At 43.5% G+C, this 16,777-nt stretch overlaps 1 protein-coding gene across 10 annotated transcripts in view; it reads left to right on the plus strand.

Moving 5' to 3' along the window:
• The window catches only part of cntn1b (contactin 1b), a 721,932-nt gene that overhangs the window by 566,742 nt on the left and 138,413 nt on the right, over window positions 1-16,777 (plus strand). For all 10 annotated transcript variants that reach the window (XM_059652304.1, XM_059652305.1, XM_059652303.1 and 7 more), the window contains one exon: window positions 2,874-3,108. In XM_059652304.1, the coding sequence (XP_059508287.1) occupies window positions 2,874-3,108 (235 nt within the window). The remainder of the gene's footprint in view (window positions 1-2,873; window positions 3,109-16,777) is intronic.

Here is a 16,777-nt window from a genome sequence, read left to right on the forward strand (position 1 = left end):
CTAACTTTCTAGCACTTGGGCCAGAGCCCTGCAGTTTGACAGCACTTCAGGTACAGAACATGATTCCTCTGCCTCATCGACAAACAACCCCACCTTCGGTTATTGACCACATTGGCAAGGGAAATAGGACATATTTTCTGTCCATCACTGACCCGTCCTCCACGGAAAAGGTGAAGCATACTAGGTATATTTTTGTGACTCGAATTTTCATCAAATGAAAATCATTTCTCAGTACATTGTATGGTTTTGTTTCACAAAACAACTTGCATTTTAAATTAATTGCATTTCCTGAGACATTCCAGTTATTAAGAGACCAGAGTAAACTTCAAATACTTGGGCTTTGAATGATGATCTGTGCAAATGAGTGTTCAACATATAACAGTTGTCCAAGTCTGAGTCTTTAGTTTAAGTGTTACCCCATAATTTGGACATTCACTTGACATTTATTTTACAAGTTACTTGTCCAATAATTTATCCATGTTTTAAACATGACTCTTCAATGTATTTGAAACAGGCGATGACTTCTGTCAGAGTCACAAAGTAAGGTAGCGTTACAACATAGCTCAGTGTCACCAATTTATATTCCTTGTCAGAAAGCCATGGATTCAATCCCGACTGCACAGACAAGATTTCTTGTTAAATCTCGTGTTAATGGGAACTGCAGATGCTAGAGAATCCAAGATAACAAAGTGTGAAGCTGGATGAACGCAGCAGGCCAAGCAGCATCTCAGGAGCACAAAAGCCGACGTTTCGGGCCTAGACCCTTCATCAGATGATGAAGGGTCTAGGCCTGAAACGTCGGCTTTTGTGCTTCTGAGATGCTGCTTAGCCTGCTGTGTTCATCCAGCTTCACACTTTGTTGTCTTGGTTAAATCTTGTATTGAGTGCTTGCATTGACAGCACAAAGGAGGTGACTTTGACACCATCTGACCTCTGACTTGTTGGGAAAGCAGTCGTGAGGTTAAAGTGTGCCAAGAGGAGGACTCAAGTCTTCACTGAATCTCTCAGAACCCGAAGGTATATTAAGAGCAAGTTTCTATGTCCCATTTCACAGCACAGAGCAATTGCAGGTTTTAGTGATGCTGGTTGAGGGGTAAATTTAATAAGAAAACCTGAAGGAGCGGTCCTACCTCTTTTAAAAATCATGTTTTTTTTTGGATGTGACATATTTACCTCCTGGTAATGGTGTGGGTGTGTCACATCAGAAATGCGGCACCATTGACAGCGCAGCACTCCTGCAGAAATGAAGTGAAATGTTGACCTAAAAATGCCACTGACTTGGAGGTTGCTGTGCTGAGGCTGAGTCTCAGGTGAGATTGTGCCCCTACACAGACGATCGACAAATAGCATCCATCGCACCGTACTGTGCTCCATGAATGGATTTGAAGGCAAACCATTTTCTACTCTCATCTCCAGGCAGATTTCAGATCAGGTAAGCATCATGGAAGTTCGACTGTCAATGCAGTGAGCCCTCTGGAAAGTTGAGCTTCAGGTTCCAGATTAAATCATTATCAATGGTCTCGATAGGAAACCATAATTACAACCACTGTTGCAATTCCCCTTGCTAATGGCCATGGATGTGATGAATGGGAGATTAGCCACTGTCTGGGGTGGTGTTGTGGGTCACCGCACACTGTTCATTTCAGTGCGGCCAAACATGATCTCCTGTGGCCTGGAGACACTTTAGCAGCTTGAGTTTTGTTCACATAAAAAGAGAATGTTGCAGATGATGGAAGTCTGAAATCAAAACAGAATGTGCTGGAGAAATTCAGAGGCCTGGCAGCATCTGTGGAGACAGAAACAGAGGTAAAAGGTTTAAGTCTCGTGTGACTCAAAATGTTAATTCTGTTTCTCTCTTCACAGATGCTGCCAGACTTGTTGAGTTCCACCAGCACTTGCCGTTTTCATTATTATTGACTTTTGTTTCAGATCTGCAACAGCGACCAATTACAAATTGTCAAACATGGAATTGTTGTACGTTTGGAAATGCTGTGATGTGACTGAAACAACACCAGTAAACAAATAAACCCAATTAAAATAAAATGAATATGGTTGATGAGCACTTTGTGTTGTTATTAGTTGAGAATGAGTACAACCGCAATACTTGAACATGGGACACAGTTCCTCCTGCAGCTGTACACATGACAAGAACTTTGATTGCAAGTTAGCCATTCTACCCCTCTAGGCTATTCTGCTCGTCAGTTGGATCATGGTTGGTCTATAACTCAACTTTCAACAGCCTTCTGTAGTAAAATTCTATCCATTTTTAATTGTGGCATTTAATATTTCTTTCATTAATTCATTGGATGAAGGCAGCACTGGTTAGGTCAGCATTGTTGCCCATCCCTAATTGCCCAAAGGACAGTTAAGAGTCAACCACACATTGCTGTGGGTCTGGAGTCACATGTAGGCCAGACCAGGTAAGGATGGCAGTTTCCTTCCCTAAATGACATTAGTGAACCAGATGGGTTTTATCCAACAATCGACAATGGACTCTTATTTCCACTTTTTTTTAATTGAATTCAAATTCCACCATCTTCTGTGGTATGATTTGAACCCAGAACATTGCCTGAGTCACTCCTTTAAAAAACACAATCCATTATATTTTGGGGGAGTAAACTCCAACTTTACATGACACTTCATCTGAAGAGCTGCTTTCTGACCTTACCTTGAATATCCTAGCTTGAATTGTAAGGTCACAAGCTCTTTGACTTATGCAGGAGAGGAAGTAGTTTCAGCCTTCCTATTCAATCAAATCCTTCAACCATTATCAATTGGATAGCATCTAAGCCTTCTTTCCTTGAAGCTCACATCTTGCCATATCTGTCTCTTTGTATCTCACATGCTCTGTCTTTCTCTCTCTGCACTGTTAGCCTCTACCAAGGGAGTACCATTACGGAAGCAGCTTTGGTTATATCGTTGCCTTCAAGCCAAGTACAGCAAAGGAATGGAGGAAAGTTACGGTGCCCAACCCTGAAGGCAGCAGATACGTTCACAAAGATGACTCTTTATCTCCACGCACTCCATTTGAAGTCAAGGTCAAAGCTTTTAACAGCAAAGGAAATGGGCCGTTTAGCCTGTCTGCATTGATATATTCAGCAGAGGACGGTAAGTGCCAAGGTTGTGCTGTTGGGTATTAAAGGACCAAATTGTTAACCATTGTTTGCCATTATCACTGGTTCATAATGACTGAAAAAGTAAGTCACTGTCCCTTGTTCTTAGGTGGAATTTCATCATTGTTACCAAAGTTTTGAGGATCAAATTGCTTGATTTTTTTTCTATTCGTGCATCAGGCATTACTGTTCGCTATAATTAGGGACTGGTTAATGATGACGCATTGAGATCCCAATTTACATTCTTATCGGAAGAATGTCTAGCGTGATTCTTGGTGTGTTGTTCACATGTTTCATATCGTATTCCATGTTTCCATGAAAACCACCTATCCAGTAGCCTTTGGTAATCAGTCTGGAAATTAACACCATGTATTTTAACCATTTGAGAACACTTACTGGTGCAGTTGAGAGAAACAATCTTAAATAGATTCTGTTGCCCTTTGCAAGGCATTTTTGAGTTTGATGTCTAGCATAGTCAAGATGCTGAAGAGAATAGGGTGAGTGAAAGATCTTTTGCTGCTGAAGTTTTACTCTGAATCCAACCCAGATTTTCTATTGTTTAGAATTAATTCACTATAGAGGGCATTCGCTGGCTCAATCAGCTTTTATTGCGTACCCTTCACTGCCCAGAGGGCAGTTTAGAGTCAGTCACATTGTTATGGGTCTGGAGTCACATGTGGGCCAGACCAGGTGAAGATGGCAGATCTCCTTCCCTGAAGGGCACTGGTGTTATTCTGATGGTCAACAATGGATTCATGGTCATCATTAGACTCTTAATGACAGATTTTTTTCTTTGTTATTGATTCCTAGAATGAAAGCCTCTGTTTTCTTGTTCTCTCCCTTTCTCTCTCGGTCAGTCTCTCTCTGGATGAAGCTAGATCAGATAGCCTGTTCCAAACAGTATCTGAAGCACAAAGCCCACAGTGCAGTAGGAATGTTCAGTTAACATGGCAGTCGCAACAGGAAAGGATGATGCAAATGAGTTTTGTGCTGGTTTGCAAAATTCCCTCTGGTGTGCTAATGGTATTGTTCTACAGTTGTAACATATTGTAGTGATGGAACAGGGAGAATTGCCCTGTCACTTTATCCATGCTAACTTCGACTCTGCTCAACACTCTCAGTCAGGTGGCTGTTTACCCAGTTTATATGTGGGACTGACACATTTACAGTGCATCTGGTCTCATTCTTCTAAGTCCTTTTTAGGGTCTGGTAATTTGAAACTCGAATTACTTTTTCGACATTTGATCCTGAATAATATCCATACCACAGACCATTCCACATCCTAGCACTATTCACACCTGTTCAATAAAAAAAAACAGAGACCTCTCTGAAAGTATTGAAGGGTATGAATTGGCCGCAAACAGAATGGCTCCCAGAAATGGAGGTTTCTGACAGTTCTGTTCATTACGTTTGTATCCCATCCTTTACTGAAGCAGCTCTGATGATGGGCAGGAGTCTGGAGATCACAGTAACTCCAGGAAGCATTCAGCTAGGGGCAGAGTATAGAGTGCAAAGGGATGGGTGACTCCTTCCTTCGTAAGGAAGGCCAGACCTGGGTCTCAGGACATAAAACCAAACTCCAGGACACTTTAGGAGTTTCAAAGACAGGGAATGCACACTTCCACCCCTGGTTCAGGTTGGCACATTGGCCAAATGCTGTGCAAAATCCTTTCTGTTGTGTACTCCCTAATAATTTCCGGTCCTAGAATACTGTTGACAGTTCCATGATGCATACGTGTACAAAGAATAGGGTTACAATTTCACAAACAGTGTGTATCAGCCCCCGCTTTACTTTGTTTTAAAAACAATTTCATCCAATTCATCTCAAATCCTCAGACAGCGCCTTCCAAACCCACAAATACTACTATCCAGGAGGATCAAGGCAGCAGATACATGGGAATGCTGCTGCCTGCAAGCCATTCACCATCCTGACTTGGAAATATATCATTGTTCCTTCACTGTTGCTGGGTCAGAATCCTGGAATCCCTTCCCTAAGGGCATTGTGGGTCAACCCACAGCATGTGGACTGCAGCGCTTCAAAAAGGCAGGTCACCGTTACCCTCTCAGGGGTAACTAGTGATGAGCAATAAATGCCAGCCCAGCCAGCAATGCCCATGTCCCACAAGTGAATAAATAAAAGGAAAATCTATTCCTCTACGGAGAAGTGCTTATTGGAAGACATAGACAGAGGTAGACAAACTCTGGGAAGGTAGAGACAGAGAACCACAAGCCAAAAGAGGGAAAAAAATAGAAATCTGCCACCCAGTTCAGGCAGAGCAGCAGCTGGAGAGCAGTCTATGTACAACGTTGTCAGGAACTATGGGAGTGACTGTATGTATACAAGCTGGAGTGGATCATATTTGGAAGGCTTCCTAATTTGCCATCCGTTGTTTAACAGAGGTTACTGAGATCTGTAGAAGGAGCTTACAACCTATCAGTTTCTCTGTCCAGAGAGCAGCAGGTAAAATGAGCCTGGTGCTGTGTGAGGATTTTTTTTTTCCCTCTCCATGATGTAAGGTACTGTTGAATGCACACTGAACGGATGCCCTTTATCAAATCCGTGATTTACCAGCTAGGACTCCTCTCCCTCAACATGCAGTCGGTCTTTGACCATGCACTTCTTTGTGCCATGATGAGAAACCATATGAGGACTACTACGAGATCTGGATGACAAGGGTGATCTATTGTCCTACTTCCAAACGAAGCTGGCTCACAATCCATGCACATGTGAACACCAAGCACTTACAGCTACACGGAATGCAGGTGAGCAGACCAGTGGGTGCATCAATAATCCTTCCTGGACCTGGGCCTTTCTGGAAGAACGTGCTGGGTCCTGTACAACCCTTGCCATCATGAGAGGACAGCCCTTTCCACCAAATATACAGCCGGCAGAAGGACAGGGGAAATGGAAGGGAATGCCTGTGCATGCCACTTTTTCCTGTTCATGGTTTAGAGCTGTGAATTGACAGCCAGGGACCTTTTCTACTCAACTGCATGATGTCAGGCATTGCAAGCCAAAATGCAATTTAGCCGGTGGTTGTGGAAGTGAGGTGGTTTGATGGACCACCTCAATTCTGAGTAACACCTTAAGCTGAGAATATTGGTCTAAAGCCCACCCATCCTCCCCCGTAAAACGTCAGTGTTCACCCCTTGTTCCTGCACAGCTTCCACTCCCTCCTTTATCCTCTGTTGATACTTAACCAGCATTATTAAAACAACAGGAACAGATAACCTTTGTTTTCCTCAGCTACAGATGGCTGTCTTTTTTTTCTCAAAAGGAAAGCTAATGATTAGTTTTCAATTTTCCTGTTTTTCGAGGGTGGGACTTTGCTGGCCAATTTTCCACATTGTCGGGTGAATCCAGCATTGGAACTGTGCTGCATGAGCTTGGCTATGGGTACTCCGAGTCCAAAAGTACAAGGTTGTAGTGGCATTGCCCAAGTGACGTTCAAGCATATGGCCTCTTAAACCTTCAGTGCTGCCAGCCGTTCACTGACATCATGTGGTGTCACGTGATGGTCTTCTATTCTGAAAGGACATGCCTGTAAATTCAAATCTGAACTTTATTGCTCACATGTGAAACCTATGGGATTGAGCTCTGTCCCCCACTACCCTCTGAATAGTGTGGGTGGTAGTAAACACCCTGATGCCTAAGGTTCAGTTGAGGTTGCAAATGGTGCCCTATCCACCGATGTGCAGGGTTAGGTGGATTGGCCGTGCTAAATTGCACATAGTGTCCAGGGATGTGCAACCTAGATGGATTAGCCTTGGGAAATGCAGGGTTCCATTGATGGGGTAGGGTACGGGTGGAATGCTGTTCGGAGGGTCGATGAAATAACTGCACAGGGGCTGGTATTCCATCACCAAGTCACCCTTTATTTACGTGTGCACAATATATGGGCTCTGACCAGCCCGCTCAAAGCGAGTCCCCGGAATGGGGAGACTCCCTGAATCTCCTGTTTATGTCTTTTTGTTACCCCCACACACTAGCTCTACAGCAGCAGTGTATATTTAACACCACAACCCCTGTGTTGTACATGTAAGTGCAGGGACTCAGTAAAAACACCATTGTGCAAAATAATTTGATTCAGTATTTCCACCACCAGGAAAAACACCCATGTGGCCAAGTAACCAATAACAAGCAAGGCCCAGTGGGGGCAATGTAGACATGACAATTCAATGTGAAGGCAATTCATGTTAACAAGCGCAGTCAAGGATGTTGTAGTCAATGGGACCCACTTTACCCTCATTCCAATCACTATAGCCGGTGTGGACTCGCTGGGCTGAATGGTCTGCTTCCACACAGGAGGGATTCGATAATTCTGTGGCCTCCTCTCAAAGACAATTTCTTGCGTCCAGTTTGGCTTAGAATAGACTGATCATTTAGCAATATTCATCCTCCCAGAGCCTTGCTGGAAGTCACAAACTCAGCATGAAGCTGCCGCCTTGAGGCAATGCTGAACCGTCAGCCTCTTAATAAAATTCAAGGCATGGGAAGGTCTATCTTCCCAACAGAACCACAAAAGTTATGCCTCAAGGAATACACCTAACCAGTTAGAGCAGATTGTCATCAGTGGTGTTAATCCCAATTCAGATATGAATCCATCCTCTACAAAGTGATAAGTTTCCAATCTAAAAGACAAGTTTCCTCGCATCTTTTTTCTCTGTGATCTCTTATTTACTGTTGATATCAAATAATTTATGTGTAGGTAGTAGATTTATTTTGTATATAACTGCGTATACATATGTATTTTTCTTAAATGTGTGATTCCTGGTTTCTCAGAGGTTTTAGATTTCTGGTTAAAGCGTGTCATCAGGAAACAGAACCAATAATGCTGCCAACACTCAGAAGTCCTGTGATTTTTCCTTGGAAGAATTTAGTTTAAATTCTTTTTAAATCACGTGGGAAATTTAAAACTCATTACAGCAAACAGATTTCTGCTCTCCCCCTGAATTATATCATTATAGTACTTATATATTCCATCCACATGTCTAGTACTTTTGCAGAATTCTCCAAAATATAGTGCTATTTCTCCTCAAAATGCTAGCTTGCAGTCAGCTATGCAATTATCAATACAATCTACCATTGTGTTGAAATGTTGAAATGTTGCTCTGTTTTTTGCAGTGCAAGCAAACCTTCACATTCTTAACACTTCATACCAGCAGAAAAGAAGACACCGTCTGAGAAAACTCAAATTCAGCGGTCACAAACTTAACAAATTGAATATTTTCTACAATATCGGCCTCAAGATAGTAGCCTTTCGACAAGAATGCACAACTTTATTCCTTTTTACAACGGCAGCTAACATGGCTTATGAATAGCCCATCTGGGACACACAGAGCATATTAAAACAATAAGAAATAGGAGCAAGAGTATGCCGTATGGTCCCTCAAGCCTGCTGTGCCATTCAGTAGAATCATGGCTGAGCTGACACTCCTCACATCCACTTTCCTGCATTTTCCCATAACCCTTGATCCTCCTACTGATCAGGATTCTATCTCAGTCTTAAATATACACAAGGACTCTTCACCCAGACCTCTCTGTGGTGAGGCATTCTCAAGACTCACACCCTTTGAGAGAGGAAATTCTTGCTCATCTCCGTCTTAAATTGATGTCCTTTTAATCTGAGACACTGCCCTCTGGTCCTAGACTCTCCCAGGAGGGGAAACAGCCTTTCAGCATTTATTCTGTCAAGCCCTCAAAGGGTTTCAATCAGATGACCTCTCAATCTTCTAAATTCCATGAGTAGAATCACAACTTGTTTCACCTTTGCCCATAAAACAGTGCCTCCAGACCAGGGAGCATTCTGGTGAACCTTCTCTGAACCGCCCCCAGTGAAATCTTACATAAAGGAATCCCAACTGTTCACCGTACCCCAGAGTGATCTCACCACCATATTCCATTTGCCAACTTGTTGCCCACTGTAAGCAGCTTGTATCTCTTTCGCAACTTGCTGCTCTGCCTATTCATGGAACACTGTGGAGAAATTGAACTCTGTCAGTGAATCTGGCAACCGAACCTGACCTCAGGAGGACCCCTCCTATTCTTGCACTTGCCATCATCAGCAATGAGCAGGAGGACTCACTGAACTTCCTTGAGCTTTCTCTCTGCTGGTCATGACCTCTCTTTAGCCTCCTGGGCTGATCACAGTTGAAGCCCCTCTTAGCCTCATTCTGCAATCTGGAGTCTACTCCCCTCCTCATGCAGGAGACCATCCCCAAGGATTCACAGTGACCTCCGTCTCCTGCCCCTGATTATTGACCCTGGCAGCACACTAATATGTCAATCAGACCAGCTCCCAGGTAGAAAGGAAAGAAAATGCTCTAATGAGGTCCTAACATCAAATGCAGTAGGGGCATCATGTCTCCAGCCTTTTTGCATCTTCTACCTTTCCCTTGCTGCTCCAGACCCTTCTACTAAAGTTGGGGCTATTGTGCCTGGCACCAGGCATTTCTCTTAGGCTTCTGTTACTGTTCGTACACTCTTCCAGTCTTTGTCTGTGAGAGGTGGAGATACCGACTAAGTTCAACAGCATTTTAGAACAGGCGGTGATTTTTCTCTGTCATGCCTGAACTTGGTTTGGGAGGTTTGCACACAGCTTTTTTTTTGCAGCCTAACGTGCTCGATGCTCAGTTGTGGAGGAAAAGGCTGAAAGCTGACTTTGCAACTTGAGTAGGTGCAGGGTGGGAGCAGAGCCAACATAAACCCCTCAAAATCAGTGTGAGCCAAGAGTGAGAAAACAGTGGAGACACCAGGAGCTATTACATATGCAGTTGGAAACAGGAGGAGGTTATGATGCAGCTGGTCAGAAATCAAACGGAAAGTGCTGCGATATGAAGGGCCACTTGGACTCTTGAACAGTAAATGTGTCACATTATCAATTACCTCAAAAAACAATGGTTACCCTTATAACTGGAGAGCAGGTTATACATTAGGGGAAGATGACACCATCGAGGTAACGTCACTGAATTGGTAACCCCCAGGCCCAGGTCACACCTGTAAGGCACATGAGTTCAAATCCCATTCAGATTCAGTTCATCTGAAAGTGAAAACTCACCTCAGTGACTGTAACGATGAAAATATTGCGGGTTATCAGGAAAATCCACCCGCTTCATTAATGTCCTTTGGGAAAGGATGTCTTCTGGCCATAAATGATCTGGCCTACGTGTGACTCCAGACCAACAGCAATGCGGTTGACTGCCCTGTAAAATTGCTGAGCATGCCATTTAGTTCAAGAAGGATCAGTGACGAACAACAAGTGTTATTCTCAACAGTGATGCCTACATCCTGTGAAGGAATAAATAGATGATTCCAAGACAACAAGATTATTGTTAGTTGAAAATAATCTGTGAGCAATGCATGTCATTGAATCAGCTTCATGATATGGGTCTGAGGTAAAACATCACTGAGTTGTGGTGTCAGGACCGAGAGGATCGTGGCTGTTGATCAATTTGGAGTATTCAGATTTTGAGAGCCACTGGAAAGGAGTCAGATTGTTAATGCTGGCCTGAATTTTTCAGCCAGCCCGTAGTTTGTGGTCATCGTGGTTGGGGAGGTGGGGGTGGGCACATAAAATATGGTGACTAGCTTCATGCCTTTCCACCCAGCCCCAGATGCCCTCCATAACAAGGTGGGGAAAGTGGGTAAGCCTTCTTGTTAATCAAGGACCCAGTTCTGCCTCCATTGTGGATGTGAAGTGAATGGTAGAAGGTCAACTGCAGTGAAAAAGCAGGGAGTTTTCTCCTCTGGGGCATGCCTTGACCACTTTGGGGTGCATGCCCCTATGCCTCCTCTCCCCTGTGCTCTGTCTTGGTGTCATCACTGTACCGAGGAAGGAATTATGGGGAGGGACTCAACCAGCACCAGAACCAGAAATGTTCTGTTTCCCCCGCAAAGAATTTGGCATGACTGGGGCCCGTGCAGGTACCCCAAGCTACACCTTTGACCTGAAGAAAGTGAGAGGAGTTAAAGGAGAAGGGATTGAGAGGAGACCTGAATAAGAATTAAGGTGCAAAATGAGAGGGACCATTAAGGAAATTGTTGCTAGGAGACTTTTCTATTTAAGAACTTTGTCATTTTGCCTTCTGCACATTGCGAATAAGGACCAGCACAGGGCGCAGATGTAAAGGATGGCTCCAGTTACTTTGTTTAAGCGGTTTGTGTTGCATCTTTTTTGTTTTAAAATTGGCAGAATTCACACCTTAATCCATGTATACACAGAAAAAAAGGACAAGGAGAAAACTGCACACAACTTCGAATAAAGCTTTTCCCTTTCTTGGCTGTCAACACTACTTATATAGCTTTGATATGTTCCAGCAGCATGGACAACTTTAAAAGCCATATTCAGACTTGCTGACCTGGCATCCTTTTGTGCTCTAGTTTAAATGTAAGCACCTTGCAGGCGATTTACTGTGTGTCTAAACATGTGCTCCTGTCAGTACATGCTCCTAGTGAGTGGGAAATTATACTGTTGCAAGGTGCTTGGTGTGGATGTGAAAACATTCAAAAAGCAGTTTGTAAGAAATCTCCTCAGAGCACAAGGCAGCAAGCATTTATTGCCTGTTAACAAAACAAGTGTCTTCCTTAAATAAAAAAAATTGGTTAAAACCGAAAGAACCGTGGATGCTGTAAATCAGGAACAAAAACAAGTTGCTGGAAAAGTTCAGCAGGTCTGGCAGCATCTGTGAAGGATAAAACAGAGTTAACATTTCGGGTCCGGTGACCCTTACTCAGAACTAGGGACAGCTGCTCCCGCCACATCCTGAGATCCACGCTCTGCAGCGTCAATGTGCACACTTTCGACCTTTCTCTCCAACAGCATCGCAACATACTGGCTCAGGGTTGCACCACTCCGCAGTTCCACTTCATCCTCCAATCATTCCTCATGCTAACAAGAAACTTTCTCTTTTCCTTTTGGGCGTCAAGGCCCACAAGTTGCAACAGCTCAAAAATACACACAGCCCTCGAGAACCTTCCTTTCCTCCCCTTCCCTCTGATTCCATCCCCTCCCCCAAACCACCCCACCACCCCCCAAACGCCTGTCGGGTATTCACCATCCCTGCTAACCTTCTGCTGTCCGATGCTGAACATTCTGCACATAGCAGAGGCCTCGGCTTTATCCCTCTGCGTCCCCACCTTAACGAAAAAAATTTTGTCGTCTACTGTGGAAAGAAAATAATGCACTTCTAATGTCTACTTGTTTAGCGCATAGAACTATAATCTGCATTTTTCCTCTTTTACTAAATATCTCTGCTGTGGCACTTTGTAAAGCCAAAATGTTCTTTTTGCGAATGTCTGCCAAATTCATTTCCAGTTAACATTTCTTCAGACGGGAATGGCGGAACAGTGTTTCCAGAACTTGCAGTATATGTATGATAAACACTTCAATTTTTAGTACAATGTAGAGAACTGACCTTTTTTCCATTCACAAATTCTCCATTTACTTGTATCTGCATTCGGCTCCCTTGACGTACTTGCATTGGACGCATCACAGGGTTCCCTGAAATAAAATTAAAGAACATAAGCTTTAACTTATTTTTGATGGATTTCCAAGAAAATGTTCAAATGGCCTTCACTTTCATTGAAAGCTCCCTGAGCATTTTCAAATGGGAATAATTTTCCATTGGTCGGCTGGATTGCAAGAGAGAGTGGGATTTGCAAACGGCAAGTCTTTATTTTCGATTTGAAATTTCATCATTCATCAAATTCCAATGGTTATATAGATCGGTGCAAGCTCAGTGCTATAGCCTGTGATCTGAATTCACTTGAGGAAACAGTGATGGGTTCAAGAATTCGAATGAGCTTGACCTTCAGATCTTTTACATTGACCTGTGCAGGAAACATGGGTTATATAGTTTTTTCCAAAAATACTATTTTTTTTGTAACCTTCGTCATGCAATAGGTTTTGCTTCCAATGATCACCTAATTATGAATCATAGAATCCCTACAGAGCAGAAAGATACCACTCAGCCCATTGGTTCTGCATCAACTGAACATCTGAAGACCATCCACCCAGACCTAGCTCCCCACCCTATCCCTGTAATCCGCATTTAGCATGGCTAGCTCAACTGACCTGCACATCTTCGGACTCAGGGAGGAAACCGGAGCACCCGGAGGAAACCCATGTAGACGTGGGGAGAATGTGCAAACTCTACACAGACAGTCGCCTGACAGACAGTCCCAGACCCAGTCCCAGAGGCAGCAGGGAAACCAAGCTATCATTTTCAAAGTATTTGTTTCGGAATTTTGGATTGTTCCACTCTTTCTTGTGTTGTTGACTTTTTTTTGTTCCTACTGACTGTTCGGTTTAATCCACTGTTCTCGTGTTCTCCATGGTTCCCATTGACTATTGTATCTGCCACTACTTTTCATAATCATTTATTTCAGGCAATTGACTTCAAAAACTTGGTTTACATAAACATAAACACCAAAATGTGGAAAGGGAAGTGTGATGTGGTAAAGGAAGCGCACATCAAATACTAGCTTTCATGTGGCTTTATGTAAATCTGTAATCTGTTATGTGTTACATTCACGAACTGAACCACAATTTTCTATTTGAAACCAAATTGGAAAGTCCTATGACATGTCTCACAAACTGGATTCTCAGGCCTGGAGTTTTGCGAAGTTCTGGTTGGATTGCCTGACCCCACTCCTAGCATTTCTAGTTTTCCCCAGGACCTTTGGAGGATTGCATCTGGTTTGAAGTTGGGGCACTGTCGCTGGTAGACCTAACTTCAGTGGTTGCATTCCAAAGGTGGCTTCATTGCAAAGACGGGCAAGGCTTACACATCCCACAATTTTGAGGGTGTTGGGCCAGCCCTTTAAAATGTCAGGGTTCACGGCGCAACAGAGGTGTTACGAACCATAGTCTGCATGAAGGTACCTCCTCATGCACCCCATTCCATGCTATGCAAATCCTCCTGCGCATGCCTGGCTATGCCATTTCAATGCCCATTCACCCACTATACACTGTACTGTAGCAGTGAACCCTATAATGATTGTTGAGTGTTAAAAAAAAATGCTTTCTGAACAAAGTCATTTGTTGATGACTTAGCATTAAAGTTTTCTAAAACTGGTTTTTCGCATCAGCCAAATAATCATCCAAACCCTGAACGATTTCAACGACTGAAATTGCAAAGCACTTGAAGCCTTTTAACCTCCTGCAGATAAACATAATGAAATTGACAGTGATCAACCAAAACTGACAAGTGAAGAGGGAGCTAGAGCGTTTCATGTCACCAGAGAATTTCTGGACACTTAATCCAGGAGGTTGAATGGGGGCTCTCGGTTGTGCAGGAGGTGAAACGTCAACCACCCAACAGCAAGATGAAGCTGGGAAATGAGCTGGTGGTTGATTGAATTCAGATCTTAGTTCGGAACAGAAAAGTGAAGGGAATTACTTCTTAATGTTTATGCATGGCACACCTCCAAAGGGAATTTCTGCTGACTTCCCTGTGTATGCATGGCATGCATACTCATTACATCAGATTAACTTACACTTTTGCCATTAGTGAAGCAGCAGAAGAGAAGCATGCACCTCGTGATTCATCTCTGGTTAAAAAGTGGCACACAGTTGGCGAGGTATGAGTTTGGAGAGAGTAGGAGCTGCTTTTCTTGCACTAACGGGACTTTGCTGGACTCCAGCGAAAAGGGGTGTTGAGCTGTTGACTGAAGGACAGATGAAACCTGCCCCGGGATACAGGGATTGGCTGTTCTTGGGAATGAGGGAGAGGGACAGCAGCTCATGGATCTCACTGTGGCAGTGGGGAAGCATGGATAGCAGTCTCAGTTCAAAGCCCTCTTTGCAGACAGACAGCATGATTCCTGGCTCACAGGGTCCAAGTGCTGTTGCATATGGCACCTCGCCAGCTAGCTGCTGCCCAGTTGCGCGTAGCGACTGGCCTAACTCCAAAGGGAATTCCTGCTGACTTCCTGTCCTAGCTTGAGGATGCTGGACGTTGCACCATGATTTGACCCAGTCAAATGCAGCAGCTTCCAGAGTCAGGTGTAAGTGAGAAGCTCCTGGTCAAACAAGCGGGCGATTTCGGTGACAGAAGCTGCCGTGAGTAACAGCTTCATTCAATTGTTCCATCAGCAGATCAGGATTACCTTCTACATAGGGTCAGACCCGTTGAGCTCTAAACCTTGATTCACCTTGTAGCACGTTTGTCCCTGAGTCAACAATTTGTGGATTCAGGGCGACTTTAGAGTGTTGAGCACATAATCCAAGGAGGTGGTTTAATGCAGGACTGAGGGTGTGCTGCATTTTCCGTGGTGCCTGGGACACACGGTGCTGGCCATTCCAGCAAATTCCTGGCTTTCCTTTTCGGAGAGTGAGGGGAGTTCTCTCAGTGTCCTGGCTGGCATTTAAACACTCAAACCTCTACAGACTAAATTGTTGCACACATTGTAATGATGTCAGCTGCATTCCTTACCTCTTGCAGCACTTCCTTCAATAAAAAATTAGACTGCTGTCATTCATTTCAAACCTGCTGCATGATCACTTTCAAATTAGATAATAATTAGCTCTAATGGCCCCTCATGTAACCATTTCGATTTTACCTACTGAGGATTCGATGATTTCGACTGGAACTCCAAGTTGCGTTGCTGGACTCTCCTTTCCACTGGACTTCCTCAAAGTGCAACTGCATCATCACATGTGTTCGCTGACGTACGTTATTTCTTCCACTACCTTGTGAATCTTTCATCTTATAATGCTTTGAACTATGATTACAATAATTCACCCAACTATGGTTTCCAAAAGAATTCCTCTAATCTTGTTGCTCACTTTTGTTTGAGTATGCTTTGGAGTTCCGATGACGTTAATGGACCTCTCTCTTCAAATACCGACTCCTTCATACCCCCTGTCCTTAAAAAGAAAATGCTTCATTCCATCATACTTTCAAACTATCTTTGATGTCCCTTATCTTTCCACTGCCCTTGAATGTACTGCTGCCCCCAAATCTTTCCTGGAGCAGTGGGTGGGATTTTTCAGATGGTCGTGCTCAGGTAAAGGATACGCAATGCATTTCATTGTTTAAAAGCAAATGTAATAATGGTAGCTTTGATTTTTGTTTTCTTCCCACCCATGATCTGTAAACACCTCTGTACAGCCGTGATATTTACTTGTTCGTTCATATACATTGGAGAAGGAAGCACAGTTATTCTCCAGGGATTGGTCAGAAAGCATTTAATTCATGATCTTTGGGTGAAGCTACACGTGAAGGTACACGTGTACACTTGTTGCACTAAGATAATAGTGTGGAGCTGGATGAACACAGCAGGCCAAGCATATCTTTGGAGCACAAAAGCTGACATTTCGGGCCTCGGCCCTTCATCAGAAAACGTCAGCTTTTGTGCTGTTAAGATGCTGCTTGGCCTGCTGTGTTCAGCCAGCTCCACACTTTGTTATCCCGGATTCTCCAGCATCTGCAGTTCCTTTTATCTCAGTTAACAATTAAGTACGGTGAGCCATTCAGTTCAATCTAGGCTGATCTACTTAACTTCATTTGTACCCTTGATATTGTAAGCCAACAAAAATCTATCAATCTCAATCTAGAAAGTTATAATTGATCCAACTGGGGGAAGAACTCTAGATTTTCACAAACCTGCGCTTCCCAATTTACATGTTAAACCACCTGGTTGGAATATTAAAATTGTCCCT

The sequence above is a fragment of the Stegostoma tigrinum genome, chromosome 18 (assembly GCF_030684315.1).
Source record: "Stegostoma tigrinum isolate sSteTig4 chromosome 18, sSteTig4.hap1, whole genome shotgun sequence".
Taxonomy (NCBI): domain Eukaryota; kingdom Metazoa; phylum Chordata; class Chondrichthyes; order Orectolobiformes; family Stegostomatidae; genus Stegostoma; species Stegostoma tigrinum.